At 48.1% G+C, this 21,759-nt stretch overlaps 1 protein-coding gene across 2 annotated transcripts in view; it reads left to right on the top strand.

Moving 5' to 3' along the window:
• grm7 (glutamate metabotropic receptor 7) overlaps positions 1 to 21,759 on the top strand; it is a 149,567-nt gene that overhangs the window by 117,533 nt on the left and 10,275 nt on the right. For both annotated transcript variants that reach the window (XM_086200453.1, XM_086200454.1), the window contains one exon: positions 2,386 to 3,321. In XM_086200453.1, coding sequence (XP_086056579.1) covers positions 2,386 to 3,321 — 936 coding nt within the window. The remainder of the gene's footprint in view (positions 1 to 2,385; positions 3,322 to 21,759) is intronic.

Raw genomic sequence — 21,759 nt, forward strand, 5'->3', positions numbered from 1 at the left:
CTCAACATCCCTGGATGTCTGTTGGGGCAGTGAAGGGGAGCAAAAAAGCCAGAGAGACAAAACATGTGACAGGAAGTTGTTTCAGTGAAAAAGCAGCCTCCCACTTGCAGTATCTGCCTGTCTATCCTCACAGGTGACTTGTTAGCCTGTATCAATGCTTTCTGGCTCTTTTATTCACACCGCCTCTGGTGTGAGGCCAATGTGAGCACTCACCTGCCTCACAGCATACAGTGACATGAAGGTGGTTAACTCACAGGTGAACAGAAGTGGGGGAGGAGCAAAGGTCTGCAGGGGACTGATAAGAGGTGGAAGGGGGAGAGGTGCTGTCGTCTCCTCTGTTGAATCAGTGTTTTCTTTCAAAATGTAATGTTTAACCGAAACATAAATGCTTTTTTCCCCCTTAGCACTGCTAACCATCATAATCAGGCTCCCATGTGACCCTGGTGTAGCTCCTCCATAGGCTACCGTTAGCTTAGCACTGCTAACGATCATAATCAGGCTCCCATGTGACACTGGTGTAGCTCCTCCATAGGCTACCGTTAGCTTAGCACTGCTAACGTAGCATCCAGGCTTCCAGCATCATCAGAGGGTTCATTAGTGAAGATGATCTTGATGAACTAAACTTGGAAGATCATCAACTTTTGTTCACCAGAGCTGATTTACTGATTCAATCACCACAATCACATGGAGCGATCCTATTGGCTGCTGGGGGAGGAACCAGGAGATGACCACTTCCTGTTGGTGGAGGAACCAGGAGATGACCACTTCCTGTTGGTGGAGGAATGAGTAGATGACCACTTCCTGTTGGTGGAGGAATGAGGAGATGACTACTTCCTGTTAGGTGTGAGTTTAAATGGTTCTCTCTCTCTACTGTCCTCACTGGTGACCTGTGCAGGTAAACCCCGCCCTCTACATAAATACACACTGTCGAAAACAGTGTGGAGGGCAGTGAGAGTGTTTCCATGGTTACTACTGAGTAACTTTTCCTCCAGGCTGTTCTGATGTTAGAGTGACGTGGTTGTGACAACAAAAAATTGTGAACGTTGCCATTGGAGTCGACATGGTTTCATAGCCTCCATGTTTGTTGTTGACAGTTGAGCTCCACCCACTCGTTCACTCGTGCTCTGAACCCTGAGGAGCAGCTGTGGTCAGCTGAACTAGATTGCTAGGTGTTGATGGAACAAAGCGCTGGTGTTAATCACACTCGTCCCTGAGAAGGTGGCGTCTGTGGCCAAGGATCCTTCATTCGGTGCTGAGGAAACAGCTCAGAGGGAACATGTGACTGAAGGCCTCTCAACCACATCTCACCAGCAGCTGCGACGTCTCCTCAATGCTGCGAGGGTACGATTAAGCTCGCCACAGAGGCTGGCAGTGCTCCTGACCACGGCGAAGGCTGCAGCAGACAGATGGGTTCCCATCTCAACGACTGAGCCGATGCTGATGATGATGATGATGCTGCTGCTGGCACATTGAATCGTTTGGTGATTCTTCTGGACTCGTGAATCAGCGAGGGGTTTAGCAGCCTCTCGTCCAAGGGCGCTGAAAATTTCCTCCCAAATGTGTCAGACTGGACAAGCAGAGACACCGACGTTCCTATGTCATGACACAACATGTCGCTTAGCTGATTATGCATTCAGGGTTAGGGTTGATTTTTAATTTCACTCTTCACTCTTTACCTGCCATCAGCTTTCTGGCGTGCTGAGTCATCGCTCATCACCTGTGAAGATGTCACACCCATCAACAGCAGCGGCGCAGCTTCTTGTGTTAGACACCCAAATATTTTGCTCTCGTTCTTCCGTTTGATTTTTACAAGCTCTTGATCGTTTGTCATTTTCATCAAAAAACAAATCAATTTTGAGACAAGGAGCTGAGAATGTTGTGTTTTTTCTCAATCAGGGCAGGTTAACCTCAGTCTTCATGGAAGCAGAAAATCAAACCCTGATGTGTGAAAAAGTTGACCTGAAATCATAGTCGTCATAATCACATCGCTACAGCTTTGTATTTTTATGCATGATGATCCAGCAAACACACACACACACACACACACACACCTGGGTGTGTGAATGAGGCAACATTCTAAAGTACTTTGAGGACCATAAAAGCTGGAAAACACTTTATAAAAAGAGTCCAATTCCCATTTGGGACCATTCATCCAAGACACCTCCGTCTCTCATCCGTCACCTTATTTGAATCTGCGTTTGTGTTCTTTCACTTTCCAGACATCAACATCTCAACTTTAAGAACTGCAGCTCAGTCTCATCTAGAACACATCTGCTAAATTATAAAATGAACCAGGCATTGGTGTGATGTTTTCCAGGAAGTAATTGCCGCTCTGCCACCAGTGCTGCACTGACTCGTCTTTCCTTGTGTCCGTCTTCTCTCCAGATTGAGGACATGCAGTGGCCTCGGGGCGAGCAGGAGGTTCCCAGCTCCGTCTGCAGTCTCCCCTGTAAGAGCGGCGAGAGGAAGAAGGTGGTGAAGGGCATGGCGTGCTGCTGGCACTGCGAGCCCTGCGACGGTTTCCAGTATCAATATGACGAGTTCACCTGCAAGCTCTGCTACTACAACACGAGGCCGAACGCTAACCGCACGTCCTGCCAGCCCATCCCCATCATTAAACTGGAGTGGCACTCGCCGTGGGCGGTAATCCCCGTCTTCCTGGCAATGCTCGGGATCATTGCTACAATATTTGTTGTGGCAACGTTCGTACGGTACAACGACACTCCGATCGTGCGAGCGTCCGGCCGGGAGCTAAGCTACGTCCTCCTGACGGGAATTTTTCTGTGTTACATCATCACATTCCTCATGATTGCCAAGCCAGATGTTGGCGTGTGCTCCTTCCGCAGGATCTTCCTGGGTCTGGGCATGTGCATCAGCTACGCCGCCCTGCTCACCAAAACTAACCGCATCTACCGGATCTTTGAGCAAGGGAAGAAGTCTGTGACGGCCCCCAGGCTGATCAGCCCCACCTCACAGCTCGCCATTACATCCAGCCTCATCTCAGTTCAGCTGCTGGGCGTATTGATCTGGTTTGCAGTGGATCCGCCCAACACCATCATAGACTACAATGAGCAGAAGACCATCAACCCAGATTTGGCGAGGGGGGTGTTGAAATGTGACATCACAGATCTGCAGATTATCTGTTCATTGGGTTACAGTATCTTATTGATGGTTACGTGTACTGTTTACGCCATAAAGACCCGTGGGGTCCCGGAGAATTTTAACGAGGCCAAACCCATCGGGTTCACCATGTACACCACCTGCATCGTGTGGCTGGCTTTTATACCCATCTTCTTCGGCACGGCGCAGTCTGCAGAGAAGGTAAGACCAGGCGGTTGCAGGGATCTGTACAATTTTCTGTTTATATACGCTGCTCACTCCTTTAGCGTCGCAAAAGCAAAGCATAACTGGTAACTGCATGAGAAGAATAATCAGGCGAAAGGGTGGAGACTGCAGGTGGTCAATGACTGCAATTCCTTCAGCGTTCCTACATCACAGTGCTGGCGCTGACGCCAGTGGCTGTAATACTCGCCGCCATATCCCTCTCATTTCGTTGGATGCAGCTCCACGGGAGCTCAGGATGATAAGAGAGGGTGAAGTTTAGTTCTCCGAGGACGAATGAAGCCACAGAAATGATCTTTTTCTATTTTCCCGGTTTTTACAGCAACATGAGTAAAAAGCAGAAGGAGTAGCAGACGTGTTCCGCTGTACTTACAAATCGCCAATGAATCCCATTATTGCAAAACAGCAAATCAAGCAGCACATTAACGCCTCATTCTTAACGGCTGACGATCCCAGACGAAGCCGACCTGCCTCTGGAACATCGTTTCGTTCCCGTCCGTGTCAAGAGATGAAACGTGAAACGCAATGAGCCACATTTTCAAAAAGACATTAGAGTTATGATGTTTGTGTTCTACAAGTGCAGGAATCCAGATGACATTTAACGCTGCATCATGTCGCGAGTGAAGAATTACATTAAGAGCAGAGCCCATTTCCTATTCCAGGTTTATTATGACTGCAGGCGTCGTTTGTTCTCATCGGCTGTTTGGTCCTGATGAAGCAATTACAGTGAAGGAATCTAATACCAGAGCAAAGCTGCATCAGGTGCTCCTCCTCCTCCTCCTCCTCCTCAACACAATGGGATTGTTCTGGAAAGCTCCGGAAGATAAATGAGTCCTCTGAATTTTAGCAGAACAGAACGCGTGAGCAGCACGAGGAAAGTTAAGGAGTCAAGGTTCTTGCCATCCTGCCATGACCTTTGTGTCTTGTCACAATTTGATGAAACTGTTGCTGAATGAAATGAGTCTCGACATCCAGGCCTGAGTGAAAAGTGGGACACAATCTGCTGCTCAGCATCAATGAGCTTCAGCGGCGCTCCGTCGTGCACTGCAGGGATAAATAATAATTACGTGGGTGCTGTTAAACTGGTTTGTGTCCCCACAGATCAACTTCACATCTGTTTGTTATTTCGGCTCCTTTCAAAGTGTTGGAGAGGAACGCTGCTGCTGCTGCTGCTGCTTTCATCCTGTACTTCTCTCTGCTGAACCCACACACACAACATTGTTTGCAGAGTGGAGTTTTGGGGGTGTTTCTTAACTTGCCAGCATTAGTGAGTGGATTTAAATCAAATTCTCATTAAGTACAAATATCCCTGTGAGTGATTGATGGTTGGCATCAGCAGCCGGGGGCTGAGATTAAGAGGTTTCTGCTGTTCTCAACGTCCCTGAGGAGGATATTAGGGTGTTATCAGCAGCGTAGGTAAGAGTGTGTGACACTGTGAGCTCGGAGGTTTGATCCCGGCCAGAGGCTTCACTAAGCCTCTCTACTTGGCACTCAGCATTAAAGAGCTTGACGGGAGTAAAGGCTGTGATGGACTCGGACCTGCCCCCGCCGGGAGCCGGTCCACTTAAAGGCCATAGAAGCTTCTCAGCTTCCAACGATCAGCCATCATTAACTTGTTCAGTCCGGGTTTCCACAACTTTGTCACGTGAAAGGTGTTTGGATTGGATGAAGAACAATCACCTTTAACAGGAGGAAAGCAGAAAAGGCCAAAAGCAGAAGTAAAATTCAAGCTGCAAGCAGCGTTGTGAGGGCCTGAGCCCTGGCCTGAATCCAAGGGTGTCCTGGTCCAGGGTGGAGGCCTTGTAGTTGAGGAGTTAGAAGCCTGAGTCTGATCAGAGAGTGAGAGCAGAGCTGAGAGCTGGCCCTTTAAGAACCCCTCCCCACTGCTCTGTCCTTGATCTGTGCTAGAGTGAGAGCAGAGCTGAGAGCTGGCCCTTTAAGAACCCCTCCCCACTGCTCTGTCTCTGATCTGTGCTAGAGTGAGAGCAGAGCTGAGAGCTGGCCCTTTAAGAACCCCTCCCCACTGCTCTGTCTTTGATCTGTGCTAGAGTGAGAGCAGAGCTGAGAGCTGGCCCTTTAAGAACCCCTCCCCACTGCTCTGTCTCTGATCTGTGCTAGAGTGAGAGCAGAGCTGAGAGCTGGCCCTTTAAGAACCCCTCCCCCACTGCTCTGTCTTTGATCTGTGCTAGAGTGAGAGCAGAGCTGAGAGCTGGCCCTTTAAGAACCCCTCCCCCACTGCTCTGTCTTTGATCTGTGCTAGAGTGGAGAGCAGAGCTGAGAGCTGGCCCTTTAAGAACCCCTCCCCCACTGCTCTGTCTTTGATCTGTGCTAGAGTGAGAGCAGAGCTGAGAGCTGGCCCTTTAAGAACCCCTCCCCCACTGCTCTGTCTCTGATCTGTGCTAGAGTGAGAGCAGAGCTGAGAGCTGGCCCTTTAAGAACCCCTCCCCACTGCTCTGTCTTTGATCTGTGCTAGAGTGAGAGCAGAGCTGAGAGCTGGCCCTTTAAGAACCCCTCCCCACTGCTCTGTCTTTGATCTGTGCTAGAGTGGAGAGCAGAGCTGAGAGCTGGCCCTTTAAGAACCCCTCCCCCACTGCTCTGTCTCTGATCTGTGCTAGAGTGAGAGAAGAGCTGAGAGCTGGCCCTTTAAGAACCCCTCCCCCACTGCTCTGTCTCTGATCTGTGCTAGAGTGAGAGCAGAGCTGAGAGCTGGCCCTTTAAGAACCCCTCCCCACTGCTCTGTCTTTGATCTGTGCTAGAGTGAGAGCAGAGCTGAGAGCTGGCCCTTTAAGAACCCCTCCCCCACTGCTCTGTCTCTGATCTGTGCTAGAGTGAGAGCAGAGCTGAGAGCTGGCCCTTTAAGAACCCCTCCCCACTGCTCTGTCTTTGATCTGTGCTAGAGTGAGAGCAGAGCTGAGAGCTGGCCCTTTAAGAACCCCTCCCCACTGCTCTGTCTCTGATCTGTGCTAGAGAGAGAGCAGAGCTGAGAGCTGGCCCTTTAAGAACCCCTCCCCCACTGCTCTGTCTCTGATCTGTGCTAGAGTGGAGAGAGAGGAGGAGCACCAGGACTGGAGTGGGACAAGAGGAAGAAGTCTGCATACGCTGGTCCAGAGGGACACAGAACACCATGTTCTTGGAGGGGTTTTTGTCAGGAATGCAGTGGTGTGGTTGGTAGAGCTGCGGGATGGATGGTGTAGACGTGAGAAGCGTTTGTTTGACAGTATGAACCTGAGAGGACACCGTCTCCCCATAGGCTTCCATTGGAAGCTGAAACGTGTCTCCCCCACTTTGACGGCTTGTAAAATCCAAACCCAGTAATTCAGATAAAAACTTTTAATAACTTTTAATCAGCACAGTTGGGAGAGAAATGTGTGAAAGTTTGGAAGTGATAGCATGAATGCCCTAGGAGGAGATAGATTTTGTTGGGGAGTAAAAAAAGTCCTCATTTTGACAGCTTTGTCCAATTTGTGGACATTCTGTTGTAGACAGGTGAGGGGTCAGAGTAAAGGAATTGTTCGTCTTGATGAGACGAGTCCAACGGTGTTGGTCCCATGTTTGTGGGACTTTCATGGGAGGAGTTATAGCGCTCCAAATTATCTAAAATTATCTTTTAGTTGTGTGGCTCCCTAGGTGGCGCTATAGACTTTTGTGGTGTTTTTCTTTTAGATTAGTGAATGTTTAGCCAGACTGGACAAGTGTGCCAAATTTCAGCGAATTTCATGCATGTTCAGGGGTGAAATTAGATGATGCTCATATTGCGCGCTCATTGACAGCAAGAACAGTCCAGGACCAGGTTTTGAATGGTGTGGATGTGAAAACCGGCTCCGGGCCGTCTGGCCCAGTTGCCTCATGGGTGTTGGGGGGCTGGGACACTGTTTAGTGTGTGTTTATAGTGTTTTTAGTGCTGCTAATGTGTTGCTCTGCCGAGCAAACATGACAGGGTCTTCGCCTGAAGAACCTTCAGGCTCAGGCCCTAAATATGTCTTGATGTGGACGTCTTCCTCTTCTCAGGTCTGGGTATCAACACAGCCGTGCACCTCTGGCGTGTGCATCCACGCCAGCTTACACGCAGGATTCAAACTCGCTAGAAACCCGTTAGCATTGTGAAAAGGGGAGTTCTCTCATTAGGAACGCAGGAAATACACAACAGAAGTGAATTAATCAACAGTTCAGTAGCAACCTAGATTGGGTGGAGGGTGTCAGAGAGCAGCATGGAGGGTGGCGATGTTTCTGTGGCCCTCAGTGACCCTGCACACATCAACACCTCCGATCCAGACTGGAAGAGGCCCTCATTTACCAACTTGGATCAGTAGACCTAACATACTTGTAGTGTGAAGGATCCACTTCAGATATCTCAGAGGACCAATCAGTCAAAGTCTTGAAGAAGAATCCGATCCTGTGATTGGTGTGAAGTGGGAGACGTACGAGGACGCGGTGCAACATTTTGTTGGCTCCTAGACGAACCCACATTCTCTTGTTTTTAATTTCACGACCAAACTCGGCGCCCGTCTGCTGCAGAGGCGATTACAAGTCACTGCAAAGAGGCGTTTTGATGGAAGTTGATGTGTTTCAAGCAATAACGTGTTGACAGATTTGAAAATGTTTAACTTGATTACTGGACGTAAAGTCTAGTAGTAGTACTAGTAGTAGTAGTAGTAGTAGTAGTAGTAGTCGTAGTAGTCCAGTGTAAATGCTTTACAACAAAAGGTAAAATGCAGTGAATCCCAGCCGGTCTGAAGCCTGAGAGTCTTGGATCTCCTCCAGTCCTCAGGTGAGTTTTCTACATTCTGGTGATTTGAAAGATGAAAGTAACATCAAAAATAAAGAACTTTCCACTCCTGAGGTGCCTGAATGAGCAGCGCTGGACATTCTGGGACTCTAAGTGTCATGGGTGCAGGTGAAGGCATTCCTCCATGATCTCCAGGTCTTCCTTTGTCTCTCAGGTCTACAAATTGTGACTGCCCTGGTTTTCAATGGAAGCTTTCTTGTGTTGATCAGCCGGCTGGTATGACCCCCCCCCCCCCCCCCCACTCAGTGGAAAAACTGATCGTTCAGATTTGACAAAAAGGCAAACCCTTCCTTTCGTAACTCCTCATCCGACAGCTTTGCTCAGCCCTGCACCGCAGTCTGTGATTCTTCATCCTGGATTTTCATTTCCAAACGATCCTGCAGTGAAACTCATGAAAAGATGGCGTCGGTGGTCTTTGGAGTGAACTGGCATTTAGGAAGTAAGTAGGTAGCTCGACAAAATACAGTCCACCCAGATGGGCACTTGGGTGTTTATCTCTGACCCTGGTTGTCAAAGCAGATTTCTGTACTGAGGCTGGTGGCACCTGACTCAGAGGAACCCCGGCCTGGAAGTGCTGATGACAACATCTTCCGTTCCGACTCAGATCAGGACCAAGCTAGTTGGAAGCCAGGAGCAAGAAGACAGACATGAGAGGAGAGATGGGCTGGGCAGTAAACTGGGAGCTGAGGGTGAAAGAGGGGAGGCTCAGTGTGATGGGGGGGCGGTGATCAGAGACAAGATTGCTTGCTCCCCACTGTAGAGGATTGAAGAGTTCAGACAGGCAGCAGCGTTAGGATGAAGGTTCCACCTGCAGAGACCAAGAGGAGACACCTTTGCAGACATTTGACAGGTGAGGAGGTCATCACCGCTGATGCCCGTCCATCGTTGTTGAGTTCTAAGGAACGACTTTTAGCGAAAATCTCTTGTCCATCTTCTCCAGACTCAGACAAGAGGTCACAGCCCCCCCCCCCCCACTAGTTAGCTTAGCATCATGAACAGTTGTAAGTGGTAGTTATGCAAGTAAAGGATGCAAATTCAGGAATACGGATGCAGATTATTTGGCTGGTAGAGCAGATAGGAGAGGGGGCTCTTTTCCCTCTGCTAGCTCACAAACAGTGAGGAAGAAAGGCACACTGTAGTGTGTGTGTGTGTGTGTGGGTGTGCGGTTGTTATTACTTACCAGCTCCGTGACATGTAGAATACAAATGAGGGAAGGGTAACACACACACACACACACACACACACACACACAGATGCACTGAAGCGCATAACTTACACATGCAAACATGAACTGTCAGTTGGCACAGAGCAACACAGGCATCAAGGAGAGAGAGAGGGAGAGAATGAGGAGGAGGGAGGGAGGGAGTGAGCGATGCAGTGAAGGCATGAGGTGGGGGTGCAGGGGTGGACAATATTTGTATCGCGCTGCTCATATAGAAGCAGCAGCTGCGAGTGCTTTACAAAGAGAGAAGAACATTAAAATGTGTTAAAGGAACGTTGAGATGCAGCTGGAACAAAACCATGGCTTGGGTTTGTTGTAAGAATCCAAACTGCTGGTCTGCTGAGGCTCTGACTCCAGTCCTGATTGAGATCCAATGATCCAATGGGATTGAGCTCGAGCGCTGATCACCAGATGGATAATCAACTTAAATTGCAATTAAAATATCAAAGAATCAAATACATTAAAAGCTAAGATTACAAAGTGCATTCAAAAAAGTGCAGCTGAGAGCAAATGGAAAGAAGCTAGTTTGAACATGTCGAGTGAGCTAGCTTGTCCCGCCACAGGCTCCACAACGCCCATCACCAGGTTCTGAAGGAGGTTCTGACCACATCTGAAAGGATCTGGTCCACCATCATCATCATCAATGTATAAAAATACAGTTCCTGTTGCCACTAGGTGGCATGATGACTCATCCGGTTCTTTCTTGGCCAAGGCTACTACCCTCCAAACCCATCCATCCATCCATCATCCATCCATCCATCCCTCCCTCCATGTTCTCCCTCTTCTCCTGTTGAGGGTGGAGGGGGTGGAGCCTATCCCAGCAGCCTTCCCCCTGGACAGGTCAGCAGTCCATGGCAGGGCCAACACATAGAGACAGACAACCATTGGCTCTCCCAGCCACGCCTACGGTCAATTTAGAGTCTGGATTAACCTGGTCCCTCTTGATGTCTTTGGACTGTGGAGGAAGCTGGAGTACCAGAGAGAACCCAGCAGGAACAGGGAGAACATGGAGACTCACCCAGAAAGACCCCGTGCTGCAGCCAGGGCTCCACCCACAACCTTCTTGATGAGGGGCCACCGTGAGGACCACTGCTCCACCCACAACCTTCTTGATGAGGGGCCACCGTGACAACCGCTGCTCCACCGGGCCGCCCCACTCCGAAACCTTTGTTTAAAATTTTAATCACAGTTTTTGAGGAAAGGGTTGAAAGTGTTTCTGCTAGCTGTTTGCTGTTAGCTTCTCGCTGCTAGCCGCGGTTGCATGGACAGTTCTAGGTTGCAGCTGCCACCCAGCTGATGGCTGAAGGGGGGAAGCTCCATCAGTCAGGCAGCAGCAAATTATTGAAGAACAAGCATGGATGTGTGGACCAGCTGAGTGGTGTGGTGTTTATTCTGGTTGCATCTCGTTTCTCTGGCGTCCTTCATGCTGCTTCACTGTCTGCGAGGTGCAGAGACGTAGCGAGTGTCTCTGCTGCCTCCTCATGAATAAAACAGCATGTTTCCCTCTGCCGATGGAAGAGCTCATTTCCCCCGACGGTCATACGGCTCCAGCCGCTAAATGTCAAGGTCAAACTGCCGCACCTCATTCTTCTTCTTTAAAGGCTTCAGTTACTGCTCGCTCTGATTTGACTCAGGCGTATGAAGAGGTACGAGACAGCGAGGAGGAGTGGGGCCACTGAGAGATGACCATGCGTTGGACAAATGAAAACTAAAGAGCTGAAGATGAGATGCAGAAGGAGGAGATCGTTGGATGAATAGGAGCTAGGAAGGATGGATGAAGAAGAGGAGGAACAGAGGTGAAGACAATAATGGCAAAGCCTTCTATCATTTCATCATGCAGGATGCATTTGATGGCTGCCATGAATGTTTGATCCTCCTCTTCCCCTTCTCCTATTTCTGTCTTCTTCTCCCCTGTTGCACTTTCCTTCATCCCCAACAACAGCACTAACGGTTAGATTTGAAAAATTGATCTCATCAAACAAACTTTATTCTGCAGACAGGAAATTTACTCTCAATTTCTATAATACTGTTTACTTGGAAAATTCGCTGACACCATCACTTCCTGTTGGACTACAAACACACCTCATCCCTGACACAATCGCTTCCTGTTGGACTACAAACACACCTCATCCCTGACACAATCACTTCCTGTTGGACTACAAACAAACCTCATCCCTGACACAATCACTTCCTGCTGGACTACAAACACACCCCATCCCTGTCACAATCACTTCCTGCTGGACTACAAACACACCCCATCCCTGTCACAATCGCTTCCTGTTGGACTACAAACACACCTCATCCCTGTCACAATCACTTCCTGTTGGACTACAAACACACCCCATCCCTGACACAATCGCTTCCTGTTGGACTACAAACACACCCCATCCCTGTCACAATCACTTCCTGTTGGACTACAAACACACCTCATCCCTGACACAATCGCTTCCTGTTGGACTACAAACACACCCCATCCCTGTCACAATCACTTCCTGTTGGACTACAAACACACCTCATCCCTGTCACCATCACTTCCTGTTGGACTACAAACAACCCCCATCCCTGTCACAATCACTTCCTGTTGGACTACAAACACACCCCATCCCTGTCACAATCACTTCCTGTTGGACTACAAACACACCCCATCCCTGACACAATCACTTCCTGTTGGACTACAAACACACCCCATTCCTGTCACAATCACTTCCTGTTGGACTACAAACACACCCCATCCCTGTCACAATCACTTCCTGTTGGACTACAAACACACCCCATCCCTGACACAATCACTTCCTGTTGGACTACAAACACACCCCATCCCTGTCACAATCACTTCCTGTTGGACTACAAACACACCCCATCCCTGTCACAATCACTTCCTGTTGGACTACAAACACACCCCATCCCTGTCACAATCCTTCCTGTTGGACTACAAACACACCTCATCCCTGTCACAATCACTTCCTGTTGGATTACAAACACCTCATCCCTGACACAATCACTTCCTGTTGGACTACAAACACACCCCATCCCTGACACAATCACTTCCTGTTGGACTACAAACACACCCCATCCCTGACACAATCACTTCCTGTTGGACTACAAACACACCCCATCCCTGTCACAATCACTTCCTGTTGGACTACAAACACACCCCATCCCTGTCACAATCACTTCCTGTTGGACTACAAACACACCCCATCCCTGTCACAATCACTTCCTGTTGGACTACAAACACACCTCATCCCTGACACAATCACTTCCTGTTGGACTACAAACACACCTCATCCCTGACACAATCACTTCCTGTTGGACTACAAACACACCCCATCCCTGTCACAATCACTTCCTGTTGGACTACAAACACACCCCATCCCTGACACAATCACTTCCTGTTGGACTACAAACACACCCCATCCCTGTCACAATCACTTCCTGTTGGACTACAAACACACCCCATCCCTGTCACAATCACTTCCTGTTGGACTACAAACACACCCCATCCCTGTCACAATCCTTCCTGTTGGACTACAAACACACCTCATCCCTGTCACAATCACTTCCTGTTGGATTACAAACACCTCATCCCTGACACAATCACTTCCTGTTGGACTACAAACACACCCCATCCCTGACACAATCACTTCCTGTTGGACTACAAACACACCCCATCCCTGACACAATCACTTCCTGTTGGACTACAAACACACCCCATCACTGTCACAATCACTTCCTGTTGGACTACAAACACACCCCATCCCTGTCACAATCACTTCCTGTTGGACTACAAACACACCCCATCCCTGTCACAATCACTTCCTGTTGGACTACAAACACACCTCATCCCTGACACAATCACTTCCTGTTGGACTACAAACACACCTCATCCCTGACACAATCACTTCCTGTTGGACTACAAACACACCCCATCCCTGACACAATCACTTCCTGTTGGACTACAAACACCTCATCCCTGACACAATCACTTCCTGTTGGACTACAAACACACCCCATCCCTGACACAATCACTTCCTGTTGGACTACAAACACACCCCATCCCTGTCACAATCACTTCCTGTTGGACTACAAACACACCCCATCCCTGTCACAATCACTTCCTGTTGGACTACAAACACACCCCATCCCTGACACAATCACTTCCTGTTGGACTACAAACACCTCATCCCAGTGTTTTTCAAGCTTCTTCATGTAAAAACTCACTGAAATGATTATCATCAAATATTCATTCACCATTAGTTTCCCAGGAATATTTCCAAGGATCCGGAGCAGGAGGGGTTAAAGGTCACAGCTTGACCAGTAAGGTCACCGTGCCCATCATGACAAAGGCAGCATGAGCAGCGCCTGAGACAGCGTCCATGTTTAGCATGGTACTCTGGTCTGACAGCTTCACCCTCGGCTCCGCCTCCTGCACGGCACTGCTGTCTGCATGTTAAATTCAAATTGAAACGACGAGAAGATATTTTGCTGTAACAAATTAACCTCCTCGCACTCACGTCACCTCCTGCTGATTAACACAAGCAGGGTCAGCTGATGTCACATCGACCTGCTGTCCATCGCCGCAGAAACGGATCACATCAACTGGAGCCTCCACTTTCTCTAACTAAACACTATTGATTATCTGCCTCTGTGTGTGTGTGTGTGTGAGAGAGAGAGAGACAGAGAGAGAGACAGAGAGAGAGAACAGGACACACAAACATATAATCATGGCACATGAGGGAGGAGTAGGAATGATGGCTCCTCCTGCTCCTGTATGTAAACATCAGACGTGCTCACTCCTTCTCCTGAGCAGGAGGAGGTCTGGTTCTCCAGGTGAGGAGCGCCCTCTTCTCCTGAGGTGAAACATGAGCACCACTGAAACAGCAACGCTCCAGGTCCTGGAATGACACCAGGCTCTCTGATTGGTCTGAGGAATGTCACACCCTGAGCACACCTGTGAGTTCTCAGGTGTCTAATGATTCTTTTCTCCGGGGTTCGTGCTCTGATTACACGCCTCTAAATACCAAAATCAAGCTGAACACGCCTCAAACCCATGGCACACGCATGGCACCATCCACCAACCACTTGGTAACATAGAGAGACGATAGCATGGAGATGAAACAACCTATTTAAATCTTGAATGTGTTTACGTTCAGCCTCAAACTTTATTATGTGTTTGTTCTCAACCATGTCCTCTCAGATGTTACCAACCTGCCTCTCCAGCATTGTTCAGCTTAGCACAGTGACTGGTAGTGGTTGGGAAGTGTTAGCTTAGTACAGTGACTGGTAGTGGTTGGGAAGTGTTAGCTTAGTACAGTGACTGGTAGTGGTTGGGAAGTGTTAGCTTAGTACAGTGACTGGTAGTGGTTGGGAAGTGTTAGCTTAGTACAGTGACTGGTAGTGGTTGGGAAGTGTTAGCTTAGCACAGTGACTGGTAGTGGGTGGGAAGTGTAAGCGTAGCTCCCTCTCTGCCTGCATTAATATCAGGAGGGTTGTGTAACCTTGGTGATGAATACCAGTTTAACATGAGGAGACGTTGTAGTGGTAGAATCAGACACGATCCCTCCCACCACCAGCCATTGTGCTAGCCGGGGTCTGAACAAGCTAATGCAAGCACTCCCCCCCCCCCCCCCCCCCCCCATACAAGCCATTGTGCTAAGCTAACTACCCTGGTCCTGAGCTCCCTAGAGGAGGGTCTCTATCTTCTGGTCTCTCAATGGGGATGATTTAGACACTTTTCCTACAAGAAGGCGTGTCCTTATACATTAATGCTAAATATGAAACTACAGTCTCTGACGTTATGTGATGATGTTAATTAAACAATTTGTACAGTGGCGAGGAAAACCTGACCTCAGGAAAGTAGATTTGTGACCCATTTAACTGACTTGGTTTTCTTCCAGAAGCATCAATTAATGCTGAAGTTATTATCCTAATGCAACAACATGTTTGTGATCCTCCGGCTAAACACACGTCTGCCCTCAGCTTTTACACCGAGCCGATATGAATCTTGTTATTCAGACTATTAAGATATGGAACACACACACACACACACACACACACACACACACACACACAAACTATAAAAACATAACATGCAAATCAGGCTTCATGAAAGTCAAACCATTTTACTGAATTAGACTTGCAAATATTTCACTACACAATGTTTTGACAAAGTGAATTAGCTGCTAAATTTAGCTGTTTTAAATGCTGCAACACTCACAATCCAGCTTCCTCCACAGTCCAAAGACATCAAGAGGGACCAGGTTAATCCAGACTCTAAATTGACCGTAGGCGTGGCTGGGAGAGCCAATGGTTGTCTGTCTCTATGTGTTGGCCCTGCCATGGACTGGTGACCTGTCCAGGGGGAAGGCTGCTGGGATAGGCTCCACCCCCTCCACCCTGAACAGGAGAAGAGGGGAAAGATGGAGGGATGATGGATGGAGGGATGATGGATGATGGAGGGAGGGAGGGAGGGATGGAAAGCACCAATAAAGGGGTGGGGCCTGGGTCAGGTTGTTTTCACAGTTGTCACTCACACAAAGGTGGTGAAGTGATTCGTGGTTTCAGACTTGTGAGTCTCGTCAAACGTCTTCTTGAAGTAATACTTCACCTTCACCAACAAGAGTCTTGAACTCTCTTTTCCCTCCTCCATCACTTCTTAGTGACTCCAGAATGCAGGAAGGGTCAGCCACGTAGATTTAGCTTGAAGCTAACGGAGCCTGACTCTCCAGGTTGTCAGGTATTATCCAGGTGTTCTTTATCCAGCTGTACGAACAGTAGTCCGCTGACACTTTGACTGGAGGTCCGTTATGTGTGTGATGCTTCCGCCCATTAACAGCTAGGTCACCTGATCTCTGCCGCTGCTGCCGGTTCATACAAATGTTGTAGCCTGGACACGTGCAATGTCCTTCAAGGTTCTGTTAATCTGCCATTTCCTGAGGTCATGTTGTTGAATGTTTTCTCAGTTGTCAACTCACACATCGATTGATTGATTGATGAACACCTTTTCCTTGCCAGTGTCCTAAACTCACCTCTCTGTCAACACGTTCGTCCCTTGTCTCATCCGTCTCTCTCAACATACTGATCACTCTTCCTCTAAACTTCTCTCCCATCAGTCTTCCATTTCTCTCTGAAGCCTCTTGAAAACGTCCCTGTCCTTTTCTCTTACTCCTCCCCATCCTGTTGCTCTTCCATTCATCATTTACTGCTCCTCCCACCTGCATCAGCGTTCACGCTGCCACATCACCCCACTTTACCTTTTCTCACCCTTCCTGCTGCAGCTCCAACACCTTTTCTATTTCAGCGACATCATCCTTTCTTCTGTCCCTCCATCGCTTCTCCCTCTTCTCACCTCTTGCTTTACATTTTAATCACCCCTCTGAGTCCAGCAGCCTCCATCCCACGATGACCACTTCACCTTCATTCAGCATGAGCGTTAGCGTTAGCACAGCGACAGGAGACAGGAATAAACACAGAGGCAGGAACGCGACAACAGGCAAGAAGCTCTAAAAATGAGAGTTATGGAACAAAGACACAACTGGACTGAAGCTGAATGTGTGTATATATATATATACATATATATATATATATATATATATACATATATATATATATATATACAGTATATATACACACAGTATATATACTGTGGATATATATACACAGTATATATACTGTGTGTATATATGTATATATATACATATATATGTATATATATACACATATATGTATATATATACATATATATATACACATATATATGTATATATATATGTATATATATATATACATATATATATGTATATGTATATATATATATATATATATATGTATATACACACACACACACAAACAGAACAGCCAAACAAACTTGGATTGAAAAGAAATCAAAGTGATCAAAGTCAGCTGATGAGGCTGTTTGAGATCTCCAGCTGTGGATGCACATCCTTCCACTTCCTGCGCCTCTGATGTTGTTTTCCTGCATAATCGTTACTGTTGATAGTTCACCACGTGTGACATCTGACACGTCTTCTTCCCGCCCTCTCGGAGCGACGCCCTGCTGCGAGGGCAGCAGAGGAAGCTGACTGAGTGTGTGACCGAACAGAAGTTGTTTGCTCGCATGGATCAACGGCGCATCCTCACATCTATGATGGTGCCCACCTTCCCCTGCAAGCTGTGACCTGGCAGCATCCCAGAGCAGAGTCGTAATGAGCCCTCCCCCTGTTTAGGATCCCAGCAGCATCTAATTAATGGACTTTGTTTACACCCACACCCCGACTCCCACCAACGCCATTTGACTCACAAACTCCTGAAAAACAGAAGATGTGGAAGCAAAAGAGAAACCTTTGATGTTGTCAGAGATGTACAAACTGCCTTTAACAAGTTGACTAATGAAAATGCGTTGCGCTGCTTTGAAATCACATCAAAGATGGAAGTTTTACGGAGGTGCGTGACGGATCAGACGCCGCAGCACTTTGTTTCCCGTTTGTCTGACTGCTCGTTACTATCATCCATTCGAGTTCATCAAGTGAAAACTACATGATCCTGAACCGGTTTTACAATAAAATTACGTAGATGAATGTTGTTAATGTGCTGGTGCCACTTATCAGCCAGATTTAAGAGCGAAAAGAAGCATATTTATACTTTGTAGTTAGACGCTGTGTTATTATTGCATTAATTAAGCAGTTAAGAGCTTTGAACACAGGCTCAGTCGCTGCTCCCGGTGTTGGACTGCCTCTTTACGACGCTGGGGGGGAGGTCCAGAGCTCTCGGACGGCTCGGCACATTGATCTCATCACTGCAAAGACAACCCTTCACTCGTGTTTCAGGCTTTTAGCAACCAGTAGTCTGGGTTTTTTGGACTGGCTCTTACAAGATTGACTGTTTAGTAAGTTTAAGACGATATCTCTGACCTTGCTCGTGGCCCGCTCTGTTAATCTGAAACCCCAGAGCCTGTACTGTCTGATAACAGAAAAACAATTACATTATTTCTTCTTTTTCCGCTTGGATGGCCGCCAGTCGTGCTGCGTCAGAACAAGCCAGCAGAGATTTGAGTCTTGATCTTTCTTTATCTTGTTTCACTTTGCACCCACGAGAGTCGGCTGGCGTCCCTCCGTGTGCTGACCGAGGTGGAGCTGCTCTGAGTTCACTGGTCGTCTCTGTTTGAGGAGCTGAAAGTGGAAATGAGCTGATGTTTAATACTTCCTGGTGACATACAGGATCTGCTCCGGATTAGAGGCAACTCGTCTGATCTCAAGTGTTTTGGAGGGAAACTCAACAAGTCATTGGACACTTGTCTGATACGACACATGAGCAGCGTTCCTTTTCCACCGATGGGAGGGTCAAGGTCTGCTTGGGTTCAGATAAGATGTTGCGTCCACTTCATTTGAAACAGGAACCTGCTGCTTCCCAGTCAGCCCTGTTTGCCCCATTAGCTCTGTTAGCTCCGTTAGCTCCGTTAGCTCTGTTAGCCCCATTAGCTCTGTTAGCTCCGTTAGCTCTGTTAGCTCCAACTCAGGCCGTACAAAAAAGAAGATCCCATCAGGTTCCGTGACTTAGCTCTCTGGAGGGATCTGTTCATGTTTGACAACAATGATGACATCATCACATATATGCACTTGGTCACCTACTACAGATGAGGGATTGGATCAGTACTTGGTAGCAGCTGATACAGACATTCAGATATAAGAATCGGAATCAGGAAGGAAACATGGCACTAGAACATCTCTTCTTCCACAGCATTGGTCAAACCGAGCTGCTGCAGCACCCATAACCTCCATTTTAAGAAAGTTGCATAAGGAAGAGCAGCTCTCCCATAAACAGCACCATGTGGAGAGAAAATGGCCGACAGGTATCATCACGTGACCCTTCCGACTTACAATGACTTCCTATGCTTGCTTGGGCTGAGAGAGCTGACATTGGCCTTTACAACGGATCCCCTCATATTTTAATGGATCAGCTTCGTTTTGTCATATTCTGATAAATATTTCAAAATATGTCCAAGTGTTGCTGCAGGTTTGCTCCGGCCGCTCGTCCCTGCAGCTCTCGTATCCATCAGAGTGACAGCAGGCAGAACTCCATGAAACCCATTTTGGGAGGCCCATTACAGCCCGGCTGAGCCTCTTTATGCATCCATCCTGGACCATACAAGCCTGCTCGTGGGTTCAGAGGGCCACAGCTTCCAGTGCGAGCTGAACATACTCAGCGCATAAAACATTAATGCTGCGGCTGTCGGCCACAGGTGAGGCGATAATATCCTTCACCTGCTCAGAACACAAATCTGCTCCGGATTATGACCCGTCGTTCCACTGGACGCCAACAAAGAAGCTGACTGAGTCTGGAAGAGAACCAGAACCCTTTAATCCGTTTCCTGTGTGTTGCTGAGAGGAACATGAGGTCCAGGCTGAGCTGCAGCTCCGGCAGACCAGCAGGACACAGTATTTACACACTCAAATACAAGGTGCAGGTAAAGCAGCATAAAAGAGTCCAAGTACACTGTCCATAATAAACCACTCACATTGGCACCCGTGTCCAGGGGTCGAAATGCTGAACGGCTGTGTGAGGTGGCCAAAGACCACACCTGTACCTGCTTTCAGAGGCTGTAGTCATGTGACTTCCACTTCCAACATCTTACTGACCTCAGTGCAGCTGTGAACCCTCCACACCAGAGGTCTGAAAACCTTCTCACCAGCAGCGTGGAAACTCTGTTCAGCTCCAGCAGGGGCCAACACAGTTCCTCAGGGGCCCCAATGGCTGGATAGAGTCAGTGAGGGAGGGGCCACACACCAGCCAATCAGAGGGAGGCATGAACACACCTGCTGGAATATGTTGATGAATCTGAACTGGTTTTACTGGATGTGTCAGCCTGGTGAACTCTGAGGTTACAATGAAAAGAGCCACGTGGTACCAGTTACTGACCTATACTGATGTATTGATCACTGATCAGACACACTGAATTATCTTCTAAATATATGAAATGAATAAGTGGGCGGAGTCTCGGTGATCAGTGCTCCTAGCCAGCTGATGGAGGAATATGTGACATCAGCAGACAGCTGGAACCTCTGTCAGAGTACCTATGTAGTTGTACACACTCAGTACACACTCAATACACACTCAGTACAAACCCACTACACCTTCAGTACCGGCTCCTACACAGACACAGAGGTCCGGCTTAAGGCAGGGCGCCACAGCACAGAGCGCTGCTGAAACACACACAGTTGCTATGCAACAGAAATGCAGCAGGAAGTTGACGCAGACACATCAAAGTGTATCTGACCAATCAGAGGAAGTGCTGACTCTGGTTCTGCTGGGGAGGTGACCAGAGGAGAAGAGGTGTGTGCTGATCCTAAGGACAACACTGGAGGGGGAGAGTTGGGCTGGTCCAGGAGCTCCAGCTCCATCACGTCTCTTCCAGGTGGAATCAGGCCGACCACCACCAGGATCTTCTTCTCTCCACCACCGGTGTTGGGATCTACGATTCCCTCCTGCCAAATCACCAGCTAGTGAGCTGCTGGTGGACCTGGACCGCTGCAGTGGGTCAGCTGGTCCCTCAGTCCTGGTTGTTTGGATCAAAGGTTCCGTCTGAGGTTCTGGTTCCATGATCCTCTGCTGAGAACTTCCCCTCATACACACTGGGACCTCAGCTCCTCCTCAGTCCACTTGAGTCCAGCATGGAGACTATGGAGTCACAGCTCCCCCGTCTGGTAGCATTTGGTGCTAACATTAGCAGCTAATATTAGCAGCCTTTTGCCTGCACATGTGACGTAAATGAAGGAGACCACGTAGTGTCTGACCCAAAAATATTCCATCCATCATCCATCCATTTACCCATCCATCCATTCATCTACCCATCATCCATCCATCTACCATCCATCCATCCATTCATCTACCCATCCATTCATCCATCCATCATCCATCCATCTACCATCCATCCATCTACCATCCATCCATCCATTCATCTACCCATCCATTCATCCATCCATCTACCCATCCATCCATCCATTCATCTACCCATCCATTCATCCATCCATCATCCATCCATCTACCATCCATCCATCCATTCATCTACCCATCCATTCATCCATCCATCATCCATCCATCTACCATCCATCCATCCATTCATCTACCCATCCATTCATCCATCCATCATCCATCCATCTACCCATCCATTCATCCATCCATCTACCCATCCATCCATCCATCCATCCATCATCCATCCATTCATCTACCCATCATCCATCCATCTACCATCCATCCATTCATCTACCCATCCATTCATCCATCCATCTACCCATCCATTCATCCATCCATTCATCCATCCATCATCCATCCATCTACCCATCCATTCATCCATCCATTCATCCATCCATCTACCATCCATCCATTCATCCATCCATCCATCTACCCATCCATC

Source organism: Aulostomus chinensis, chromosome 3, assembly GCF_037954235.1.
Source record: "Aulostomus chinensis isolate RoL2024-O1b breed Wild chromosome 3, RoL_Achi_v1.0, whole genome shotgun sequence".
NCBI lineage: Eukaryota > Metazoa > Chordata > Actinopteri > Syngnathiformes > Aulostomidae > Aulostomus > Aulostomus chinensis.